General features: G+C 31.3%; 2 protein-coding genes across 2 annotated transcripts; both read right to left on the minus strand.

Moving 5' to 3' along the window:
• Positions 1-8,948: 8,948 nt before the first annotated feature.
• Positions 8,949-10,331, minus strand: LOC139430481 (piggyBac transposable element-derived protein 4-like). The gene has a single exon (XM_071197540.1). It carries the CDS (start codon positions 10,329-10,331, stop codon positions 8,949-8,951), a length of 1,383 nt encoding a protein of 460 aa, XP_071053641.1.
• A 1,066-nt stretch (positions 10,332-11,397) lies between these two features.
• On the minus strand, positions 11,398-22,335 carry LOC111422500 (protein ERGIC-53). The gene is made up of 6 exons (XM_023055698.2): positions 22,123-22,335; positions 21,684-21,838; positions 21,445-21,617; positions 21,092-21,387; positions 11,754-12,444; positions 11,398-11,684 (listed from the first exon to the last, which is right to left on the minus strand). Exons 1-6 carry the CDS (start codon positions 22,292-22,294, stop codon positions 11,648-11,650), a joined length of 1,524 nt encoding a protein of 507 aa, XP_022911466.1. The 5' UTR covers positions 22,295-22,335; the 3' UTR covers positions 11,398-11,647.
• Between the last annotated feature and the right edge of the window lie 92 nt (positions 22,336-22,427).

Genomic DNA, 22,427 nt, shown 5'->3' on the forward strand with positions numbered 1-22,427 from the left:
TCCATTAATTTTTGATATCACAGATCTGCAAGATTTTGCACTGCAAACAGCCCTATTTTTGCAGATCTGTGTAATTTATTGTTTATAATTAGCGCAGCCGTCTTCCACCCTAAGAAAACAAGTCGTCCCAAAAAGATATAAATAGCAGGCGAAAATTGTTGTCAAGCCTCAGTTTTAGTCTCAACTTTCTTGCGAGAGTCTTCTGTATAATTGAGTTTTCCAAAAGTTTCCGAGAATTATGTCCGATAGTTTTCTTCAGAGAATATTTCGTTTTAAAGGCAGTAAATCCTTTACCGAAATAATCCGATATTTCCAGATGATCATTAATATCGTCTTTACTTAACCGTCTTCATTAATACCGATCATTAGATAATTACCGAATATATTTTGATTTATAATCAGTTTTCTTTTGAGATTAAATTTTATTAATAAAAAAAGAAAATATATCAGTGAAGCTTTTCTTAAAATTGTTTCTTTCAATACCTTTTTTTTATTTATTAATTTCTGTGTCCCTTTTTACCCTTTATTTTTTAGGAAGCGAAAGTTCCTTACCTCTCCAAACGTAAAGTGGCGTCCAAGCTTTCCGTTAAGGTTTTTTTTTAATCAAGTTCATTAAGAGCAAAGACATGCCTTCCCAAATCAAAACAGGAAGGAACATCATAAGGTATTGAAAATGAAGACATGATTTTTTTTGAGGATGAACAGTAACAATTAATCTTTACTTTATTGAAAATTACAAATGTTTACGATTTTTCGTTTTGTCAATAAAAATTCGCAGTCAACCTAATTCAAAATCGTTAATATTTTAACGTTATACTTAAAAAAAATGTATTAAAAAGAAAATATTGAAAATTAAAAGTTTTTACAATTTTGCGTTTTGTCGATAAAAATTCGCAGTCAACTTAAAATACAAAAGGTTTTGTTCCTAATGTAAAATCTACAATATATTCCTATTATATTCCGTTGCCACTTCCTTTCATAATTTGCGAAGCAACTATTAATGTAGCCTCATAAATTGTTTTAGTTAAGGAGATACTTGATTTAATTAGGTCTTTGTTCCAAGTTTTTGTTGTTGTTCGTTCCACCAATCTGTATATAAAAGTAAAAAATTGATCACTTAAGTTAACTAAAATCTATTGGTAACGATAAAGTGCGTTATTTTATTTGGTAGGACATACCGCATATATAAAATTGTCTAAAACGCATAAAGCAACGAATTTTCTTCCAACATTCATAGGCATAATACTTGTTTCGAAAATGATTCGAAATGAACGCGTGTGAAGTTGGCCACAGATTTCAACCATAGATTTTAAACTGAAAAAAATGCGTGATCGGGGTATTCAATCGATCTAATTTCAACGGCATCGTATTCATGGTTGCCTCTTGTTTCAGATTCGAAAAGAAAATTTACCTAACCATTTCTTATTTTCCGAGAAAATCGATTTTCTTCAAACTTTCGCAAAATTCGGCTCGTTCGGGGTTCTTAATCGATTTAATTTCAACGGCATCGTATTCCTGGTGGCCTCTTGCTTCAGATTCGAAAAGAAAATTTTCCTAACCATTTCCTATATTCCGGAAAAATTAATTTTCTTCAAAGATAAGCAAATGTCGGGCTGTTCGGGGTTTCTAATCGATCCCATTTCAACGGCATCACATTCCTGGTCGCTTCTTGCTGCAGATTCGAAAAGAACATTTTCTAACCATTCCTTATATGCCGAGAAAATCGATTTTCTTCAAACATTCGCAAATTTCGGCCGATTCGGTTCGGGGTTTCTAATCGATCTCATTTCAACGGCATCGTATTCCTGGTCGCCTCTTGCTTTAAATTGGAACAGAAAATGTTCCTAATCATTTCCTATTTTCCGGAAAAACCGATATTCTTCAAACATTCGCAAATTTTGGCTTGTTCGGGGTTTGTAATTGATCTAATTTCAACGGCATTATATTCCTCGTCGCTTCTTGCATCAGAATGAAACAGAAAATTTTCCTAACCATTTCTTATATTCCGGGAAAATAATTTTTCTTCAAACAATCGCAAATTTCGGCCTGTTCGGGGTTTCTAATTGATCTAATTTCAACGACATCGTATTCCTGATCGCCTCTTGCTCTAAATTAGAACAGAAAATGTTCCTAATCATTTCCTATTTTCCGGAAAACCCGATTTTCTTCAAACATTCGCAAATTTCGGCCTGTTCGGGGTGTCTAATCGATCTAATTTCAACGGCATCGTATTCCTGGTGCCCTTTTACTTCAGCATCAAAAAGAAAATTTTCCTAACCATTTCTTATATTCCTGGAAAATCGTTTTTCTTCAAAGAATTGCAAATTTTGGCCTGTTCGGGGTTTCTAATCGATCTAATTTCAACGGTATCGTATTCCTGGTGGCCTTTTACTTCAGATGCAAAAAGGAAATGTTCCTAACCATTTCCTATTTTCCGGAAAAACCGATTTTCTTCAAACATTCGCAAATATCGGCCTGTTCGGGGTTTCTAATCGATTTTATTTCAACGGCATCGTATTTCTGGTCGCCTCTTGCTTCAGATTTGAAAATAAAATTTTTCTGACCATTTCTAACCCAATTGTTTGAAGAAAAACGATTTTCCAGGAATATAAGAAATGGTTAGGAAAATTTTCTTTTTGAATCTGAAGTAAAAGTGCACCAGGAATACGATGCCGTTGAAATTAGATCGATTAAAAACCCCGAACGAGCCGAATTTTGCGAAAGTTTGAAGAAAATCGATTTTCCCGGAAAATAAAAAATGGTTAAGAAAATTTTCTTTTCGAATCTGAAGCAAGAGGCCACCAGGAATACGATGCCGTTGAAATTAGATCGATTAAAAACCCCGAACGAGCCGAATTTTGCGAAAGATTGAAGAAAATCGATTTTCCTGGAAAATAAGAAATGGTTAGGAAAATTTTCTTTTCGAATCTGAAGCAAGAGGCCACCAGGAATACGATGCCGTTGAAATTAGATCAATTAAAAACCCCGAACGAGCCGAATTTTGCGAAAGTTTGAAGAAAATCGATTTTCCCGGAAAATAAGAAATGGTTAGGAAAATTTTCTTTTCGAATCTGAAGCAAGAGGCCATCACGAATACGATGCCGTTGAAATTAGATCGATTACAAACCCCGAACGAGCCGAATTTTGCGAAAGATTGAAGAAAATCGATTTTCCCAGAAAATAAGAAATGGTTAGGAAAATTTTCTTTTCGAATCTGAAGCAAGAGGCCACCAGGAATACGATGCCGTTGAAATTAGATCGATTAAAAACCCCGAACGAGCCGAATTTTGCGAAAGATTGAAGAAAATCGATTTTCCTGGAAAATAAGAAATGGTTAGGAAAATTTTCTTTTCGAATCTGAAGCAAGAGGCCACCAGGAATACGATGCCGTTGAAATTAGATCAATTAAAAACCCCGAACGAGCCGAATTTTGCGAAAGTTTGAAGAAAATCGATTTTCCCGGAAAATAAGAAATGGTTAGGAAAATTTTCTTTTCGAATCTGAAGCAAGAGGCCATCACGAATACGATGCCGTTGAAATTAGATCGATTACAAACCCCGAACGAGCCGAATTTTGCGAAAGATTGAAGAAAATCGATTTTCCCAGAAAATAAGAAATGGTTAGGAAAATTTTCTTTTCGAATCTGAAGCAAGAGGCCACCAGGAATACGATGCCGTTGAAATTAGATCGATTAAAAACCCCGAACGAGCCGAATTTTGCGAAAGATTGAAGAAAATCGATTTTCCTGGAAAATAAGAAATGGTTAGGAAAATTTTCTTTTCGAATCTGAAGCAAGAGGCCACCAGGAATACGATGCCGTTGAAATTAGATCAATTAAAAACCCCGAACGAGCCGAATTTTGCGAAAGTTTGAAGAAAATCGATTTTCCCGGAAAATAAAAAATGGTTAAGAAAATTTTCTTTTCGAATCTGAAGCAAGAGGCCACCAGGAATACGATGCCGTTGAAATTAGATCGATTAAAAACCCCGAACGAGCCGAATTTTGCGAAAGATTGAAGAAAATCGATTTTCCCGGAAAATAAGAAATGGTTAGGAAAATTTTCTTTTCGAATCTGAAGCAAGAGGCCACCAGGAATACGATGCCGTTGAAATTAGATCAATTAAAAACCCCGAACGAGCCGAATTTTGCGAAAGTTTGAAGAAAATCGATTTTCCCGGAAAATAAGAAATGGTTAGGAAAATTTTCTTTTCGAATCTGAAGCAAGAGGCCATCACGAATACGATGCCGTTGAAATTAGATCGATTACAAACCCCGAACGAGCCGAATTTTGCGAAAGATTGAAGAAAATCGATTTTCCCAGAAAATAAGAAATGGTTAGGAAAATTTTCTTTTCGAATCTGAAACAAGAGGCGACCATGAATACGATGCTGTTAAAATTAGATCGATTGAATACCCCGATCACGCATTTTTTTCAGTTTAAAATCTATGGCTGAAATCTATGGCTAACTTCACACGCGTTCGAAATGATCACCTCTTCAAATGACGTTTTAAGGTTTCCTAACGTTTTGTGATCAAATAATATTCCTGTGATTAAGTCGTATTTTGCAATTATAATGTTACTTCCTGAGTATATTTTATAAACCACATACAGTACGTCTTTTATATAACTAAAGGAAATTTGGTCAAGAGATTCAGTTATGGTAGGCATTTTGTGCCAGGTATCTGTTTTAAAGTTAAAATATTCCACAAAAAAAAAAAGAATAATATATCGTGTAAGATAAGAGCAAAACTTCTGTCTACCCTTAATATATAATTATTAATTAACATAGGAAAAAAAACATATAATGATCTTGTGGTGATTTGCCCATAACCAGCAACACATTTCCGTCTTTCCGAGGTTTTGCTTCTAACGTAAATTGCGATTGAACTTTATTAATAAGCTCATGATTGTTCTTAATTAATTCATTTTGAAGCAGACAATTATTCAAATAGATTCTTGGTATCAAACTCATTCGAATACATCCTATTATATTAGCAATATAAACTTTTCTTCTTTTTTGATCGTGTTTTATCCAAGAAATTGCACATTCAAATACTTGACTTTCTGCTTTAATTGATAATGAATCTTTGCTTAATAGCTCGATTAATTCTTCAATTTCTAATTCCATAAATTTGCCGGAGTTCATTATGTGACTTTAATTAAATATGTTAAAGATGTTAGTATACATGGTGATGTAAAACTCTTTCTCTAGTTGAACGTGAATAAAACAAAGATATAATTTTGCAACTGACATTATTAACAGCAGGAGTTACTGGGGAGACAATATAGACACCGACCACTACTTGACAATTGCTTTAATAACAGAAGTAATGTGATGGGGATAGTCGCCGATTAGTATTGACCTAGAAGACTCGACTATTCATATGCGTCTTCTTTCGATATACTCCCAGTTCCATACCCCCATCTGTCTTCCTAGTTACCAACACATCCAGGAATGGCTACTGTTTTACAGTTTCTGTTTCCATGGTAAATTTTATCATGGAGTGCTGTGAATTGAGGTGGTCTAAAAATTCCTGGAGTTGTTCTTTTCCATGTTGCCAGATCACGAATGTCATCGACGTAACGGAGCCATAGCTTCGGTTTCCACGGACTCTTTTTTAACGCTTCCTCTTCAAACATCTTCATATAAAAATTCGCATTGCTCGTAGAATTCTCCCATCCAGGTAAAATATGTCGACGATAGGAAGTACTCCACTACTCCTGGGACGTACTTGGGCAAACCCTCCGGGATGAGTTTCTGGCGACCATCCACGGCATCTTTGACTGGTGACTTACCAGGATATCCTGAGGACTTCATCTCTACCAATATGGTAAAATAAATTTTCCTTAAGGAACATTTCATTCATCCATAGTACCCTACCTTCATTTGTAAGAAATTTTAAAAATAAAGGTAATGAATTATTAAAATTAAGTATTTTAAAAAATATATAAATTTTAAGTAAATTTCATTTAGAAATATATTCAAAATATTCAGCAAATATTTTAATTAAGAAATTATTTCATGAAAAATAAACTTTTTATGAAATCCGCTCGTCTTTCCAACCAATAAGATGGCGGGCGATTAAAGACTAAGGTTTGTTTCAGCCATGTTTCAACCAGTTTCAACCCAAGTTTCAACCACACTTTTGACTGCCAATTGACGGTCACATACCTACGCAGTTGAAAAGTACTATTCCGACCGAACCCTGGACTGATCCGCGACGTTTCGTCAAGCGTTCCAATGACCGTCGTACAAGTTTTTTCTTTCCAAAGGCAGACTTCATTTGCTGTTATCGCTGTATCATTTAGGTATTTATTGATAAAATCCTTTTTTAAACGGTTTATTTCTCTTTTTAGTTGCTGACTAAGATTATTCAATTTTGTTTTGTCTAGGAGTGCTCTAATTTGCTGCCATCTTCTTCTAAGTTTTTTTTGTTCAAACATTAGTCATCTAATTTCTTTTGGATAGTTATTACCTGCTATTTCTTCATTAAGTTCTTGTCATTAAATCTTCGAAGCAAAACTTACCTAGTCCGTATGTTTATTGACTAAAATAGAGTTAGCTAGTTGCTGAACGACGTTTTGAGTGAGAATTAAAATAATTGAAAAGTGATCTGAGTCCATATTCACCGCTTTTTTCCCAGGATTCTAACCAGGTCTTAGCAATTCAATTGCCTTCTTCAAAAATACAACTTTTGCGATTTGCTTGCCTATTCAGATTTCTATTTCAAAATGCCCGATTTTTTGTCATATCTTTGTTATCTTTCGATAGGCAAATACATTTTAAAAAAAAGTTAAAATTAGCGAAAAAAAATTTGTTATGCTTTTATAACATGACGAATACGAAGAATAAGTAAGAAACATACCTTTCCTGGGCGCCAAATCTTAGGCGTCTCTACATGGTAGAGACTAGTGGTGGAACGGATATCCGGCCATTTTTTAAAATCCGGTCGGATACCGGATAGTTACCAAATAGCCGGCTTTGACCCTATATTAAATACCTATTACTTAGTACTCCTCCATTCACAATAATTAGTATCTCTTTTAGATGTTGGACACTGTAGATAATAATCAAGCACAACCCCAATAGGACTTTTTTCATTGAATACGACTTTATTTATATCAGGTTTGTCATTAGCAACCTCATTGTAACAATCCCAATACGATATATAAAATATCTTGTTGCAGTTTCGTCTAGTTTTCTTCTCTTCTCTTGTAATTCATCATCACATTCATTACTAATAGAATTGTCGCTGATATCACTTTCGATTATTAATTAAAGTATCCTCTTTTTAAGGGAACAAGCCGTTTTGAAAAATCGCTTTTAGTTTTTGAGAAATAAATGTTTGAAATGATCGACAATTTTTTCGAATTTTGCAATATTCGCCGATTAAGTTTTAAAAATTCCTATAAAATCCATTTCTTGGAGTATGAGTATGAAAATTTCCCAAAGTGTTAATAAAAGTGTCTTCTTTCCAATGAACCAACACGTTTTGAAAAATAGCTTTTAGTTTTTGAGAAAATAATATTTTAAGTTTTTATAAAATTTTTGATGTTGCAATTTTCATCGATAACTTTCAAAATTCGCTATAAAATTAATTTCTTGAAGTATCCTTGTGGAAATATTACCAATTATTAACTATAGTATCCTCTTTTTAATGCAAAAAGCCGTTTTGAAAAATCACTTTGTTATTGACAAATAAATTTTTGAAATAATCGACAATTTTTTCGAATTTTGCAGTTTTCGCTGATTAAGTTTTAAAAATTCGTATAAAATCCGTTTCTTGGAATATGAGAATTCCCCAAAGTGTTAATAAAAGTGTTCCTCTTTCCAGTGAACCAACCCGTTTTGGAGGATCCTTGTGGAAATATCGCCAATTATTAATTAAAGTATCCTCTTTTTAGAGTTGCTTCGTTAGTTAAATCAGCTCATCAATAGTTCATTTTGTATCATGTATCCAAATAAGTTGACATATCTTATCAGCTTTCTTAGTAATTTCATTTTTATTCAAATATCGCAATAATGTGGCAATGTAAGGTATCACTTCAGAAATGCACCAGAAATTATAACCATAATGGCCGGATAGATATGCCGGATATCCGGCCGAAGGGAATGCCGAATATCCACTGCACCCTACTGCACAGCACACACATTCTAGTGGGATTTTCTTTCTTTTTAGTTGTTGGCGTACTCAGAAAATGCCGTCCAGTAAGTCTGTGAGGAAGAAAAACGTTGGAAGGTCAGCCCACCTTGGTTAGGGATGCAGAATTGAAATAAGTTCCATAACGCTAAATCTAAAAGATGGAAGAAAATCTTCTTGTAGTACTTCTCGCCCCGTTTAAAATACAGTCTGGTACGAGTTAGAACGAGTTGGAACGACCACGGACGAGTAGGTACGGATTATTTCGGGAAAGAACAAATTGTCAAGAGTTGTACACCAGTAAATTCGAGCTTAACACGTTGACTGCCAACTACGAGATAACTCGTAGTGTACGTTCTGGCCTAGGACGCCAAGTACGAGTTATCTCGTAGTTTGTTTATTTTCCATAACCGTACAGTTAGCATTATATTTAAAAAAAACAAATGTTTCCATGAACAGAAAATTTATTAATAAATGAACAGAAAATATAGTACTATCTGATTTATACAAAATCATTATTGTCTTTATACAAAATAATACGTTTATTGTTTATGATACTTTTTGAAACAATCTTCCACACAAAGCGCTGGTTTCTCTGCACAAACTGGGCAGAAATAACGCGTTTCTCGGCGTTGTTTAGCCTGAGTACAAATTCGACATGGCTTTGTGGGCCGCTGTTTTTTCTCGCTGGGTGGAATACACTCCAAATAATGAAGATTTTGCAATCTTATTTTCTCCGCAACTGGTTGAAACTGTTCTCCCATCAACGCAATGACAAATTCTTCCCTAAATTTTATTAGTTTTATTTAAGATGCAGTTATTTTTTGAAATATTTTATGCGCATTGTGTATATATATTTCTATAATGTGTAAAGCAACCTTTTTAGGCCACCTAATAGTTTTTCTTAGGCATGTGTAGTAAGCCAGCATTTGATCTGATCGATCAATACCAGACATTCCTTTATTATAATCTCGAATCATATTTGGTTTTGTCGAAAGTTTACCATTGCGATTGGATACCTCCACCATTTCAACAACATGCATGTTTGAAATAGTCAAGACTTCTCGTTTGTCTTTCCATTTACATACAGTAACGAGACCGTTTCGCTGCCATGTAACTTCTACTTTTTTCAGCTCTCGATTTATCACATCTTGGGGATTCTCCTTTCGGTTCTTTCGTAAAGTTCCACATACATAAGTTTTTCGGGTTGTCAGTAATTTTGTAAGTGTAACAGAATTATAAAAATTGTCCATGTGTAGTGTATATCCCTTATCGAGATAATCTTCAGCTAAATGTAAGACTATATCAGTTGTGTGACCTAAATTATTGTCAGTTTTCTCAGATTTTCCGCTATAAATTCTTATTTTCATGACAATACCATCGGACTCGCATAATTCAGACAGTTTGATACCATATTTATGTTTTTTATTTTTTATGTATTGGCGAAAATATAATCTTCCACGCCATAGCAGCATTGATTCATCAATACAAATATTTTTATTTGGCACGTAGTTTTGGCTCATAATATCATTGAAATGATTTAGTATAGGTCTTACCTTATATAATCTATCAGAAGATGGTACTGAGTTATCAACTAAGTGAAAATAACGCAGTAGCAATTGAAATCTATTTCGACTCATATGCGATCGCCAAAACATTACATTATATAGTTTATTTCTACTCCAATAATGCTCTATTGAAGGAAATGTACAAGGGCCCATTTGTAACAAAAGTGCAATAAAAACTTTCATTTCTGACACTGTTACATCTATCCACTGTGACGCCCTGTTAGATTTTTTTATCTTTTTAAGATTTGCAATTTCTTGCTTAGCGTATAAATTAGTTTGCTCAACCAATAATGCAAGAAACTCCTCCGAAAAAAATAAGTCTACCAGCGTTTGCACTGTAAGATTTGTCGTATCCAATTTAAAACAAACGTTTTCTTGGAAAATAAATAATTCAGGGTTTTGTGGAATTTCTGTCCACAAATTGTCACCCGTACTTAATGTGCTTGCTTCGGACACATCATTATTATCTTCAGTTTCGGAGACTACTTCATAATCACTATCCATTGAATTTTCAGAAAATTCGGAATCGCTACTGTCGTTACTACCCTCGTCCAATTGTGAATCGCTGGGATTGTCGTAAAAATCAACTTGTTTTTCAGTCCGCCGTCGTTTCTTATCCATATTGAGATATTTATAATTAATTAATAATATTAATTATAAATAAAAATTATAAAGATACACACTCAAGAAAGACGTAAAAACGTAATGCACTCCACTATATCTGATTTTCTACTGACGAAGTTAGACGCATCAAGCGACAAGTCGAAACGTGTTTGGTATGTACGAATTAACTCGTAGTTGGCTTCTGCGAAGAGTTTTTTGTAACAGAAGCCAACTACGAGATAATTCGTATGATCGTTATTTTCTAAAAAACACATTCCCTACGCTTTTTGATTATTTATATTAACCCTAATTTAGAGTTTATAACAGTATAACATAATAAAATTAATTTGTCTTTTTGGACCGGAATCCTGAAAATTGTCGTGGCAGTCAACGTGTTAAACCAAACGGAACCAAAATTTAGATTCGCCCGAGTTACAAATAACGAGTATACTCGAGTATACGAGTTGTTTGTCTTTAAGTAGTTAAATGTCTTTTTGCACTTCTCATAGCAGTGCTTTAATCTTTTTATCAGTCCTTACAAATCTTTTTTACAATTTTTACAAACCGATATTTCCTAATTCTTGTTTTCTATGTAATAGTTCCATGTTTTTTCTGCCACACGTTTTTAATCGTCCGACCAAGTTATGAGTATAAAAGCACTGAATAAGAGGTAAAAAAAAATCAAAACCAAAGTTAAGAAAATTATGATTTTTCCCACCCTAGTAAGTAATAAACTGTGCGGCCTTTGAACTTAATGTAGGATTTGTTTGTGAAATGAGTTTCGCTTGTACTCCCTGTTGATGTTTTAACAATTTTTTCGCATTCTAGTTCAAAATTATCAACTTCCCGGCAATTTCTAGATTTATTGATAGCTCCTAACTTGCTATATTCTAACTTATTTAATATTTTGTTAACGTTGTTAATTAAAATTGCTTGCTCGTTTAATTTGTTTAGAATTAATTGTAAGTTTTGTTCGACATTTGTGATAAATAAATTAGATCAGATAAATTGATAAATATTTTACATTATTGATTTAATATTGAATTAGGTATAAAAGGAAGCAGAAAAAATATTCATAATAAACTAAATTTTTAACAAAAGAATACGTTATTATTATGAAGTTTGTACAATATTATCATACAAAAAGAAGGAAAAACACTTAAGTATGGATGACTTTGAAAAAAATACATAGATTAGGTAAACTTAGCGGAAGACATAGAACCTAAAAAATTTCAGTACGATGATGAACAATCACTAACCAATTGATTGATTTCAATGAACATTACATGATTTACATGGAGCATATTCACACATTCTACCAATTCCTTAAACACTTAATAGAATTTCTTTGCTTGACTGTCTTTATTATCCCTAAAATGACGATTAGAAAGAAATTTAATTATTTTTTCTAATTTTATTCAATGAAAATTTATTTCTTACCTATACAACATATATCCCATAATAACGACTAGTTGCGTTAATGTAATAACAAGCAACATTGTTACACTAACACACGTATTAGTTGGACAATTCGGTTTTTCTGATAATTTTTGGACAACATTTCCATAACTTTGTTTCAAATTATTTAAACCATCTCTCATTTCCGAAACTAAGGATTGTGTATCATAACCGACAGATTGTACTTGGGCCGTCGGTTGTTTTGCTTGATTATTTATAATCGTATCTGAACGTTGTTTGACTTCCAACACAAATTGTCTTATTTCCCTAACTGCATTACTAATAATATTTTGATTATTAATCACAGTATCAACTTCATGTCTACGTATTGTATCGATATAGCCTTGTTGTGGTGGAACTTGACCCCCTTGTTGGGGTGGTGGGGGTGCTTGACCCGGAGCTAATTGTTGATTGGAAATTAAACTTAAAGTTCTTTCTTGTCTACCGATAACTTCATCAAGTTTTCTACTTAAATCGCGGATAGTGTCAAACATTTGAGATTGACTTTGGAAGATTAAACGCATTTCTCTTTGGTTGTCACTTTCATACCATTCATCAAAATTAGGATCTTCCGCGTCTGGATGATCCTTTTTATAATCAGCTTTTTGTTGCTCTAATTTTTGTTGATATTCTTGGTATTCTTGGGTTAATTTTTGAGTGTCTTCACCAGGTACTGAAATATAATTAAATGTAATATATTTTTAATAAAACAGTTTTTTGTGCACTACTATCCGTACCAAAAGTCAAGGCTCCTTTAAAATAACCTTTATGCAAATTTTTCCAAGTTTATTTTTTATTACAAGTTTATTTAGTTTTTCAAAAAAGAAAAAAATTAAAATTTGAAAAAACTTTGGAGACGTCACCGTCGTTTCGCACACGGTTGGTTGAAACAAAAATCAATAAAAGGTGGTTAATAAAAGTGTCCTCTTTCCAATGAACCAACACGTTCGGAAAAATAACTTTTAGTTTTTGAGAAAACAATATTTGAAGTTTTGATAAAATTTTCGATGTTGCAATTTTCATCGATAACTTTCAAAATTCGCTATAAAATTAATTTCTTGAAGGATCCTTGTGAAAATATCACCAATTATTAATTAAAGCATTCTCTTTTTAATGCAACAAGCCGTTTTGAAAAATCACTTTTAGTTCTTGAGAAATAAATTTTTGAAATAATCGACAATTTTTTCGAATTTTGCAATCTAAGCCGATTAAGTTTTAATAATTCGTATAAAATAGATTTTTTAGAATATGAGTACGAAAATTTTCCAAAATGTTAATAACAGTGTCCTCTTTCCAAGGAACCAACATGTTTTGAAAAATAACTTTTAGTTTTTGAGAAAACAATATTTGAAGTTTTGATAAAATTTTCGATGTTGCAATTTTCATCGATAACTTTCAAAATTCGCTATAAAGTGAATTTCTTGAAGGATCCTTGTGAAAATATCACCAATTATTAATTAAAACATTCTCTTTTTAATGGAACAAGCCGTTTTGAAAAATCACTTTTAGTTTTTGAGAAATAAACTTTTGAAATAATCGACAATTTTATCGAATTTTGCAATTACCGTCGATTAAATTTTAATAATTCGTATAAAATAGATTTTTTAGAATATGAGTACGAAAATTTCCCAAAATGTTAATAACAGTGTCCTCTTTCCAATAAACCAACATATTTTGAAAAATAACTTTTAGTTTTTGGGAAAACAATGTTTGAAGTTTTGATAAAATTTTCGATGTTGCAATTTTCGTCGATAATTTTCAAAATTCGCTATAAAATTAATTTCTTGAAGGATCCTTGTGAAAATATCACCAATTATTAATTAAAGTATTCTCGTTTTAATGCAAAAAGCCGTTTTGAAAAATCACTTTCAGTTCTTCAGAAATAAATTTTTGAAATAATCGACAATTTTTTCGAATTTTGCAATCTCCGCCGATTAAGTTTTATAAATTTGTTTAAAATCCAATTTTCGGAATATGAGTATGAAAATATCCCACAGTATTAATAAGAGTGTCCTCTTTCCAATGAACCAACCCATTTTAAAAAATAACTTTTAGTTTTTGAGAAAACAATATTTGAAGTTTTGACAAAAATTTTCGATGTTGCAATTGTCATCGATAATTTTCAAAATTCGCTATAAAATTCATTTCTTGAAGGATCCTTGTGAAAATATCACCAATTATTAATTAAAGCATTCTCTTTTTAATGCAAAAAGCCGTTTTGAAAAATCACTTTTAGTTCTTGAGAAATACATTTTTGAAATAATCGACAATTTTTTCGAATTTTGCAATCTCCGCCGATTAAGTTTTATAAATTCGTTTAAAATCCAATTCTTGGAATATGAGTATGAAAATTTCCCAAAGTATTAATAAGAGTGTCCTCTTTCCAATGAACCAACCCATTTTGAAAAACAACTTTTAGTTTTTGAGAAAACAATATTTGAAGTTTTGATAAAATTTTCGATGTTGCAATTGTCATCGATAATTTTCAAAATTCGCTATAATATTCATTTCTTGAAGGTTCCTTGTGCAAATATCACCAATCATTAATTAAAGTATCCTCTTTTTAATGCCAAAAGGCGTTTTGAAAAATCACTTTTAGTTTTTGAGAAATAAACTTTTGAATAATCGACAATTTTATCGAATTTTGCAATTTCCGCCGATTAAATTTTAATAATTCGTATAAAATAGATTTTTTAGAATATGAGTACGAAAATTTCCCAAAATGTTAATAACACTGTCCTCTTTCCAATGAACCAACATGTTTTGAAAAATAACTTTTAGTTTTTGAGAAAACAATATTTGAAGTTTTGATAAAATTTTCGATGTTGCAATTTTCATCGATAACTTTCAAAATTCGCTATAAAATTAAATTCTTGAAGGATCCTTGTGAAAATATCACCAATTATTAATTAAAGTATTCTCTTTTTAATGCAAAAAGCCGTTTTGAAAAATCACTTTCAGTTCTTGAGAAATAAATTTTTGAAATAATCGACAATTTTTTCGAATTTTGCAATCTCCGCCGATTAAGTTTTATAAATTCGTTTAAAATCCAATTTTTGGAATATGAGTATGAAAATTTCCCACAGTATTAATAAGAGTGTCCTCTTTCCAATGAACCAACCCATTTTAAAAAATAACTTTTAGTTTTTGAGAAAACAATATTTGAAGTTTTGATAAAATTTTCGATGTTGCAATTTTCATCGATAACTTTCAAAATTCGATATAAAATTAATTTCTTGAAGGTTCCTTGTGGAAATATCACCAATTATTAATTAAAGTATCCTCTTTTTAATACCAAAAAGCGTTTTGAAAAATCACCTTTAGTTCTTGAGAAATAAACTTTTCAAATAATCGAAATTTTTTTCGAATTTTGCAATTTCCGCCAATGAAATTTTAATAATTCGTATAAAATCGATTTTTTAGAATATGAGTATGAAAATTTCCCAAAATGTTAATAACAGTGTCCTCTTTCCAATGAATCAACATGTTTTCAAAAATAACTTTCAGTTTTTGAGAAAGCAATATTTGAAGTTTTGATAAAATTTTCGATGTTACAATTTTCATCGATAACTTTCAAAATTCGATATAAAATTAATTTCTTGAAGGTTCCTTGTGGAAATATCACCAATTATTAATTAAAGTATCCTCTTTTTAATACCAAAAAGCGTTTTGAAAAATCACCTTTAGTTCTTGAGAAATAAACTTTTCAAATAATCGAAATTTTTTTCGAATTTTGCAATTTCCGCCAATGAAATTTTAATAATTCGTATAAAATCGATTTTTTAGAATATGAGTATGAAAATTTCCCAAAATGTTAATAACAGTGTCCTCATTCCAATGAATCAACATGTTTTCAAAAATAACTTTCAGTTTTTGAGAAAGCAATATTTGAAGTTTTGATAAAATTTTCGATGTTGCAATTTTCATCGATAACTTTCAAAATTCGCTATAAAATTAATTTCTTGAAGGATCCTTGTGAAAATATCACCAATTATTAATTAAAGCATTCTCTTTTTAATGCAAAAAGCCGTTTTGAAAAATCACTTTTAGTTCTTGAGAAATACACTTTTGAAATAATCGACAATTTTTTCGAATTTTGCAATCTCCGCCGATTAAGTTTTATAAATTCGCTTAAAATCCAATTCTTGAAATATGAGTATGAAAATTTCCCAAAGTATTAATAAGAGTGTCCTCTTTCCAATGAACCAACCCATTTTAAAAAATAACTTTTAGTTTTTGAGAAAACAATATTTGAAGTTTTGATAAAATTTTCGATGTTGCAATTTTCATCGATAACTTTCAAAATTCGCTATAAAATTAATTTCTTGAAGGATCCTTGTGAAAATATCACCAATTATTAATTAAAGTATTCTCTTTTTAATGCAAAAAGCCGTTTTGAAAAATCACTTTCAGTTCTTGAGAAATAAATTTTTGAAATAATCGACAATTTTTTCGAATTTTGCAATCTCCGCCGATTAAGTTTTATAAATTCGTTTAAAATCCAATTTTTGGAATATGAGTATGAAAATTTCCCACAGTATTAATAAGAGTGTCCTCTTTCCAATGAACCAACCCATTTTAAAAAATAACTTTTAGTTTTTGAGAAAACAATATTTGAAGTTTTGATAAAATTTTCGATGTTGCAATTTTCATCGATAACTTTCAAAATTCGATATAAAATTAATTTCTTGAAGGTTCCTTGTGGAAATATCACCAATTATTAATTAAAGTATCCTCTTTTTAATACCAAAAAGCGTTTTGAAAAATCACCTTTAGTTCTTGAGAAATAAACTTTTCAAATAATCGAAATTTTTTTCGAATTTTGCAATTTCCGCCAATGAAATTTTAATAATTCGTATAAAATCGATTTTTTAGAATATGAGTATGAAAATTTCCCAAAATGTTAATAACAGTGTCCTCTTTCCAATGAATCAACATGTTTTCAAAAATAACTTTCAGTTTTTGAGAAAGCAATATTTGAAGTTTTGATAAAATTTTCGATGTTGCAATTTTCATCGATAACTTTCAAAATTCGCTATAAAATTAATTTCTTGAAGGATCCTTGTGAAAATATCACCAATTATTAATTAAAGCATTCTCTTTTTAATGCAGCAAGCCGTTTTGAAAAATCACTTTCAGTTCTTGAGAAATAAATTTTTGAAATAATCGACAATTTTTTCGAATTTTGCAATCTCCGCCGATTAAGTTTTATAAATTCGTTTAAAATCCAATTTTTGGAATATGAGTATGAAAATTTCCCAAAGTGTTAATAAAAGTGTCTTCTTTCCAATGAACCAACCCGTTTTGAAAAATAGCTTTTAGTTTTTGAGAAAACAATATTTGAAGTTTTGGTAAAATTTTCGATGTTGCAATTTTCATCGATAACTTTCAAAATTCGCTATAAAATTAATTTCTTGAAGGATCCTTGTGAAAATATCACCAATTACAGGTAACCCCCGTAAAACACGGTTTCTTACAACACGGTTTCGCTATAACGCGGTTCGAGAAGTAGTGGAGATCCCTGTACATATAACACGGTATTTTTACTTCAACTATAGGGAAATCCCCTATTATTTCGTTATGTGATATTTCTCATTCGAGCGTGTCAGTTGTGTTAGCTTTGTGCATCTAGAAGTTTGATAATTTTATTTTTATATATTACATATATGTAATAGAAAGTAAAATTGCGTATGTATTGTTATTGAAACTTTGAAAAATATTAAATATTATTTTTTCTAGCTTCGAACAATGTTTACTATAAAGAAAAAAACAGCTCTTAAAAGACATTTCATTTCATTAGAACAAATGAACAAATAAATTCAGATTTTGGATCGCCTTAAAAAGGGGGAGAAGATATCATACGTTGCTAAAACCCTAAATTTCAATGAAGCTACAATACGTACTATACAGAAAAATGAACAAAAAATTAGATCTTCCGTTACTGCAGGATGTTCCGTCTCCGCAAATATGACAGATCGTCGTAGAGCATCAATTCTTGAAAAATGGAAAAAGCTCTTAGTGTTTGGATTGACGATTGCTCGAATAAACGAATGCCACTAGACACAAATATTATTAAAAATAAAGCCTTAAAAATCTACAACTTTTTAATAGAAAGTGGAGAATCTGCTACTGATCCCGATTTTGTTGCCAGTAAAGGTTGGTTCGACCGTTTTAAAAAACGTTTTTCATTGCAAAACCTGAAAATACAAAGAGAGAGCGCATCTGCTGATAGTGAAGCTGCTAAAAAGTATCCGAAAGAGTTGGAAAAAATTATTCAACAGGGTGGATACACACCACATCAGGTATTTAACGCAGATGAAACCGGCATTTGGTGGAAGAAAATGCCCAAAAGAACGTTTATTTCAAAAAATGAAAAAACTGCACCGGGTTTTAAGGTAGCAAAAGATAGACTAACACTACTTATGTGCAGTAACGCCTCAGGTGATCACGTGGTTAAGCCCATGCTAGTTTATAAATCCCTCAATCCTCGTGCATTGAAAAAACTTAATCAAAACGCTTTAGCGGTATATTGGGCTGCAAATAAGAAAGCTTGGGTTACCATTGATTTATTTAAGAAATGGTTTTTAAACTGTTTTCTTCGAAGCGTGGAGAAGTACTTAAAGCAAAAAAAATAGATTATAAATTCTACTAATATTGGATAATGCACCAAGTTACCCAAAAAATTTTAGTCACCCAAATGTTGAAGTAATATTTCTACCGCCGAATACAACTTCATTACTTCAACCACTAGATCAAGGTATTATATCTACGTTTAAATCTTATTACATAAGAACATCTTTGCAATGGATTTTGAATAAAGTTAAGATGATTCTATCGATGTCATGCAGGCTTGGAAACGCTTTACAATTTTGGACTGTATTAATCACATATCTTCATCCATTAAGAAATTAAAACCATCAACATTGAATAGTTGTTGGAAAAATCTATGGCCAGAGGCAGTTGAAAAGGATAACTTAATTGATCCAGATCATAACGAAGTATTAGATGCAGTTGTAGAAGTTGCTAAGTCTGTAGGAGGGGAAGGTTTTGACGACATAAATGTCGAAGACGTTCAAGAATTACTTTTACAAGAAGAAATTGATATGGTAAGTTTGCTGGAAATGGCATCAGAAACAAACACAACTGATTTTGCTGATGATGACGATGAAAACAATACAGAGCAAGATGTTACTGTTATTGTAAAAGATTTTACTGTAAAAGGTATAAAAAAAAAGCCTAGATATTGCTGAACAATTGGAAAGATATTTTGTCAGTGAGGATCCTTCTACTGAAGGAAGCACAAAATTTAAAAGAGAACTTCACAAATGCTTGGCTCCATACGACCAAATTTTTAAAGATCTGTCAGCCAATAAGAAACAACCCAAAATAACAGATTTTTTGCAAAAAAGAAATAATGAAACATCATTCTCCGCTGAACAAGGAGCAGAGGATGATGTTTCGCCAAAAAGAAACTCGTGATTAGTAGTGATGACAAAGACATGTAATATGTAATAATAATATGTATTATGTTAACATTAATCTTTTTGTAAACTTGCTTTAGTAAGTAAATTTAACACTCCTTTATTTATTAATTAAATTAGTTTATTTATTTTTTAATTGCGAAACCTAATCCTATTTTTTGTATTAATTTTTGGTTCGTATAACACGAATTTGCATAACACGGCGTCTTTTAGGAACGTATATACCGTGTTATACGGGGGTTACCTGTATTAATTAAAGCATTATCTTTTTAATGCAACAAGCCGTTTTGAAAAATCACTTTTAGTTCTTGAGAAATAAATTTTTGAAATCGTCAATTTCTTCGAATTTTGCAATTTCCGCCGATTAAGTTTGATAAATTCGTTTAAAATCCAATTCTTGGAATATGAGTATGAAAATTTCCCAAAGTATTAATAAGAGTGTCCTCTTTCCAATGAACCAACCCATCTTGAAAAATAACTTTTAGTTTTTGAGAAAACAATATTTGAAGTTTTGATAAAATTTTCGATGTTGCAATTCTCATCGATAATTTTCAAAATTCGCTATAAAATTCATTTCTTGAAGATTCCTTGTGGAAATATCACCAATTATTAATTAAAATATCCTCTTTTTAATACAACAAGCAGTTTTGAAAAATCTCTTAGTTCTTGAGAAATGATCGAATTTTGAAATTTTCGCCGATTAAGTTTTAAAAATTCGTAAAAAATCCAGTTCTTGGAATATGAGTATGAAAATTTTCCAAAGTGTTAATAAAAGTGTCTTCTTTCCAATGAACCAACCCGTTTTGAAAAATAGCTTTTAGTTTTTGAGAAAACAATGTTTGAAGTTTTGGTAAAATTTTCGATGTTGCAATTTTCATCGATAACTTTCAAAATTCGATATAAAATTAATTTCTTGAAGGTTCCTTGTGGAAATATCACCAATTATTAATTAAAGTATCCTCTTTTTAATACCAAAAAGCGTTTTGAAAAATCACCTTTAGTTCTTGAGAAATAAACTTTTGAAACAATTTTTTCAAATTTTGCAATTTCCGCAGATAAAATTTAAATAATTTCTATAAAATCGATTTTTTGGAATATGAGTATGAAAATTTCCCAAAATGTTAATAAAAGTGTCCTCTTTCCAATGAACCAACGCGTTTTGAAAAATAACTTTTAGTTTTTGAGAAAACAATATTTGAAGTTTTGATAAAATTTTCGATGTTGCAATTTTCGTCGATAATTTTCAAAATTCGCTATAAAATTTATTTCTTGAAGGTTTCTTGTGAAAATATCACCAATTATTAGTTAAAGTATTCTCGTTTTAATGCAAAAAGCCGTTTTGAAAAATCACTTTTAGTTCTTGAGAAATAAATTTTTGAAATAATCGACAATTTTTTCGCAAAATCACTTACTGATTCATTACTAATTGGCACTAAAAGGTGTGTTGGACCATTAATAATTATCGCTATGGAATTTTACAAGACCAAAAAATCTTATATTTGATTTTGCCGAAAATAAATAAATATGTTATGTAGAAATGTTCAGTGGTTACAACAAATATTACAGCTATTTTTTTCATGGAATGGTTGCGAAGATATCCATCTCTAAACTTACCTTGACTGTTGGTACTGATAGTAAATACATTCATATTTTGATTAAATTTTTATCTCAAAAAAAAAACATGAAAAAAAAGATGATAAACAATCATTAAAACAACCATAAACATTAATCAAACAACCAAAATGATCCAAGATAAACAAGAATTAATAAAAAATGTATCTCTGCATGTAATCTAAAAACTTATCACATTTTTTATCAACCTAGATTTAATATACTTACTATTATTTCCTTGTGGAGCTTGATCAGGAGAATGTAAACTTGTTGTAAGAAAATGAATCACATCATGATCATCTGCTAAACCTCCAGTTGCAGCAGAAACACCAAAGAAACCATTTTTAGGAAGTTGAACGTTTTCAGCGCGGAAACACACCTCATAATCCTTCTCATTGTTCGTCATTCCATTATGGAATAATAATGTGAGAACATTTTGAGCATATTCAATCTTCGCACGAGTAGGGAAGGGTTTGTTTCTGAAATCTCGTAGACAACCAGCTAAAAGTTGAGTTGAGCCATCTCTAAAAATTAAAAAATATATATATTAAAGCTTAATTTAACTCAAATTAAAAACTTACTGTTTATGATCAAAAACTTTAGTTCCATCATTCAATACAGCCATAATGTAAGGGTTATTGTGTTTATTATCGTTGTCGAAAGAATCAAAAAAGATTCCCAATCCATTCCATTTATCCGATGATCCAAAAACCTCCCCATCGTAACTACCTTTATTTTGGGTGTACCAAAATGCCTAAAATGATTAATTCATTACGATTTAAAACAATTTTTAGAATAAACAATCCTTTTAGATACTTACTAAACCATCAGCACCGACCCTTCCTCTTCCAGTAACTCTAAACGCAATATCCGCCTCCCAATAATCGAAATTAATTGGGTTTTTCGTCCAAATCGCCCCCTTCTGACTCCGTAATGAAGGAGCTACTCTCACATTTTCAGCGCTAGCAATCGCATCTATTAAAAATTAAAGAAAAATAACGTTTATTTCAATAATCCAAAAGATTAATTACAATTTAAAAAGTATTTTCATTCATAATTTGTTAAAAATCCCATCGCAACCATCTGGATTTTGAGGTTATATACGTGTCAAAATTTGAAGGTAATGACGTATCAATTTTGGATGTACGTTATTATCGCCCTCTTTCTAATCTCATCGTTACGACGAAGATAGTAATACCTGACGTATGTCTCAGAGTAGACGACAATTTTACATACGTGTACCAAAATTTTGTACTTACTTCCACCGTACTCCCAAAACGGTACGCTGCCGTCTTTTTGCGCCAAATATGGCGGTTTAAACGAATATTTATACTCGAATCTCCTGTGCAGCAAACTCCCATTCACCACACCATACAAAACCATAAAAATACACACTAAAATTGGATAATTTAAATTGTTCATCTTCTGCATGTTTACAACACAACACCGGCGCTGCCAACTGTTCACCCCGCCGGCCGATAAACGGAACTAATCTTGTTGCTTGGTGTTTTTTTCCTGGGCCCATCAAGCGGGGAGGAGATATTATAATTATTTTTAAAATAAC

Source organism: Onthophagus taurus, chromosome 7, assembly GCF_036711975.1.
Source record: "Onthophagus taurus isolate NC chromosome 7, IU_Otau_3.0, whole genome shotgun sequence".
In the NCBI taxonomy this organism is placed as follows: Eukaryota; Metazoa; Arthropoda; class Insecta; order Coleoptera; family Scarabaeidae; genus Onthophagus; species Onthophagus taurus.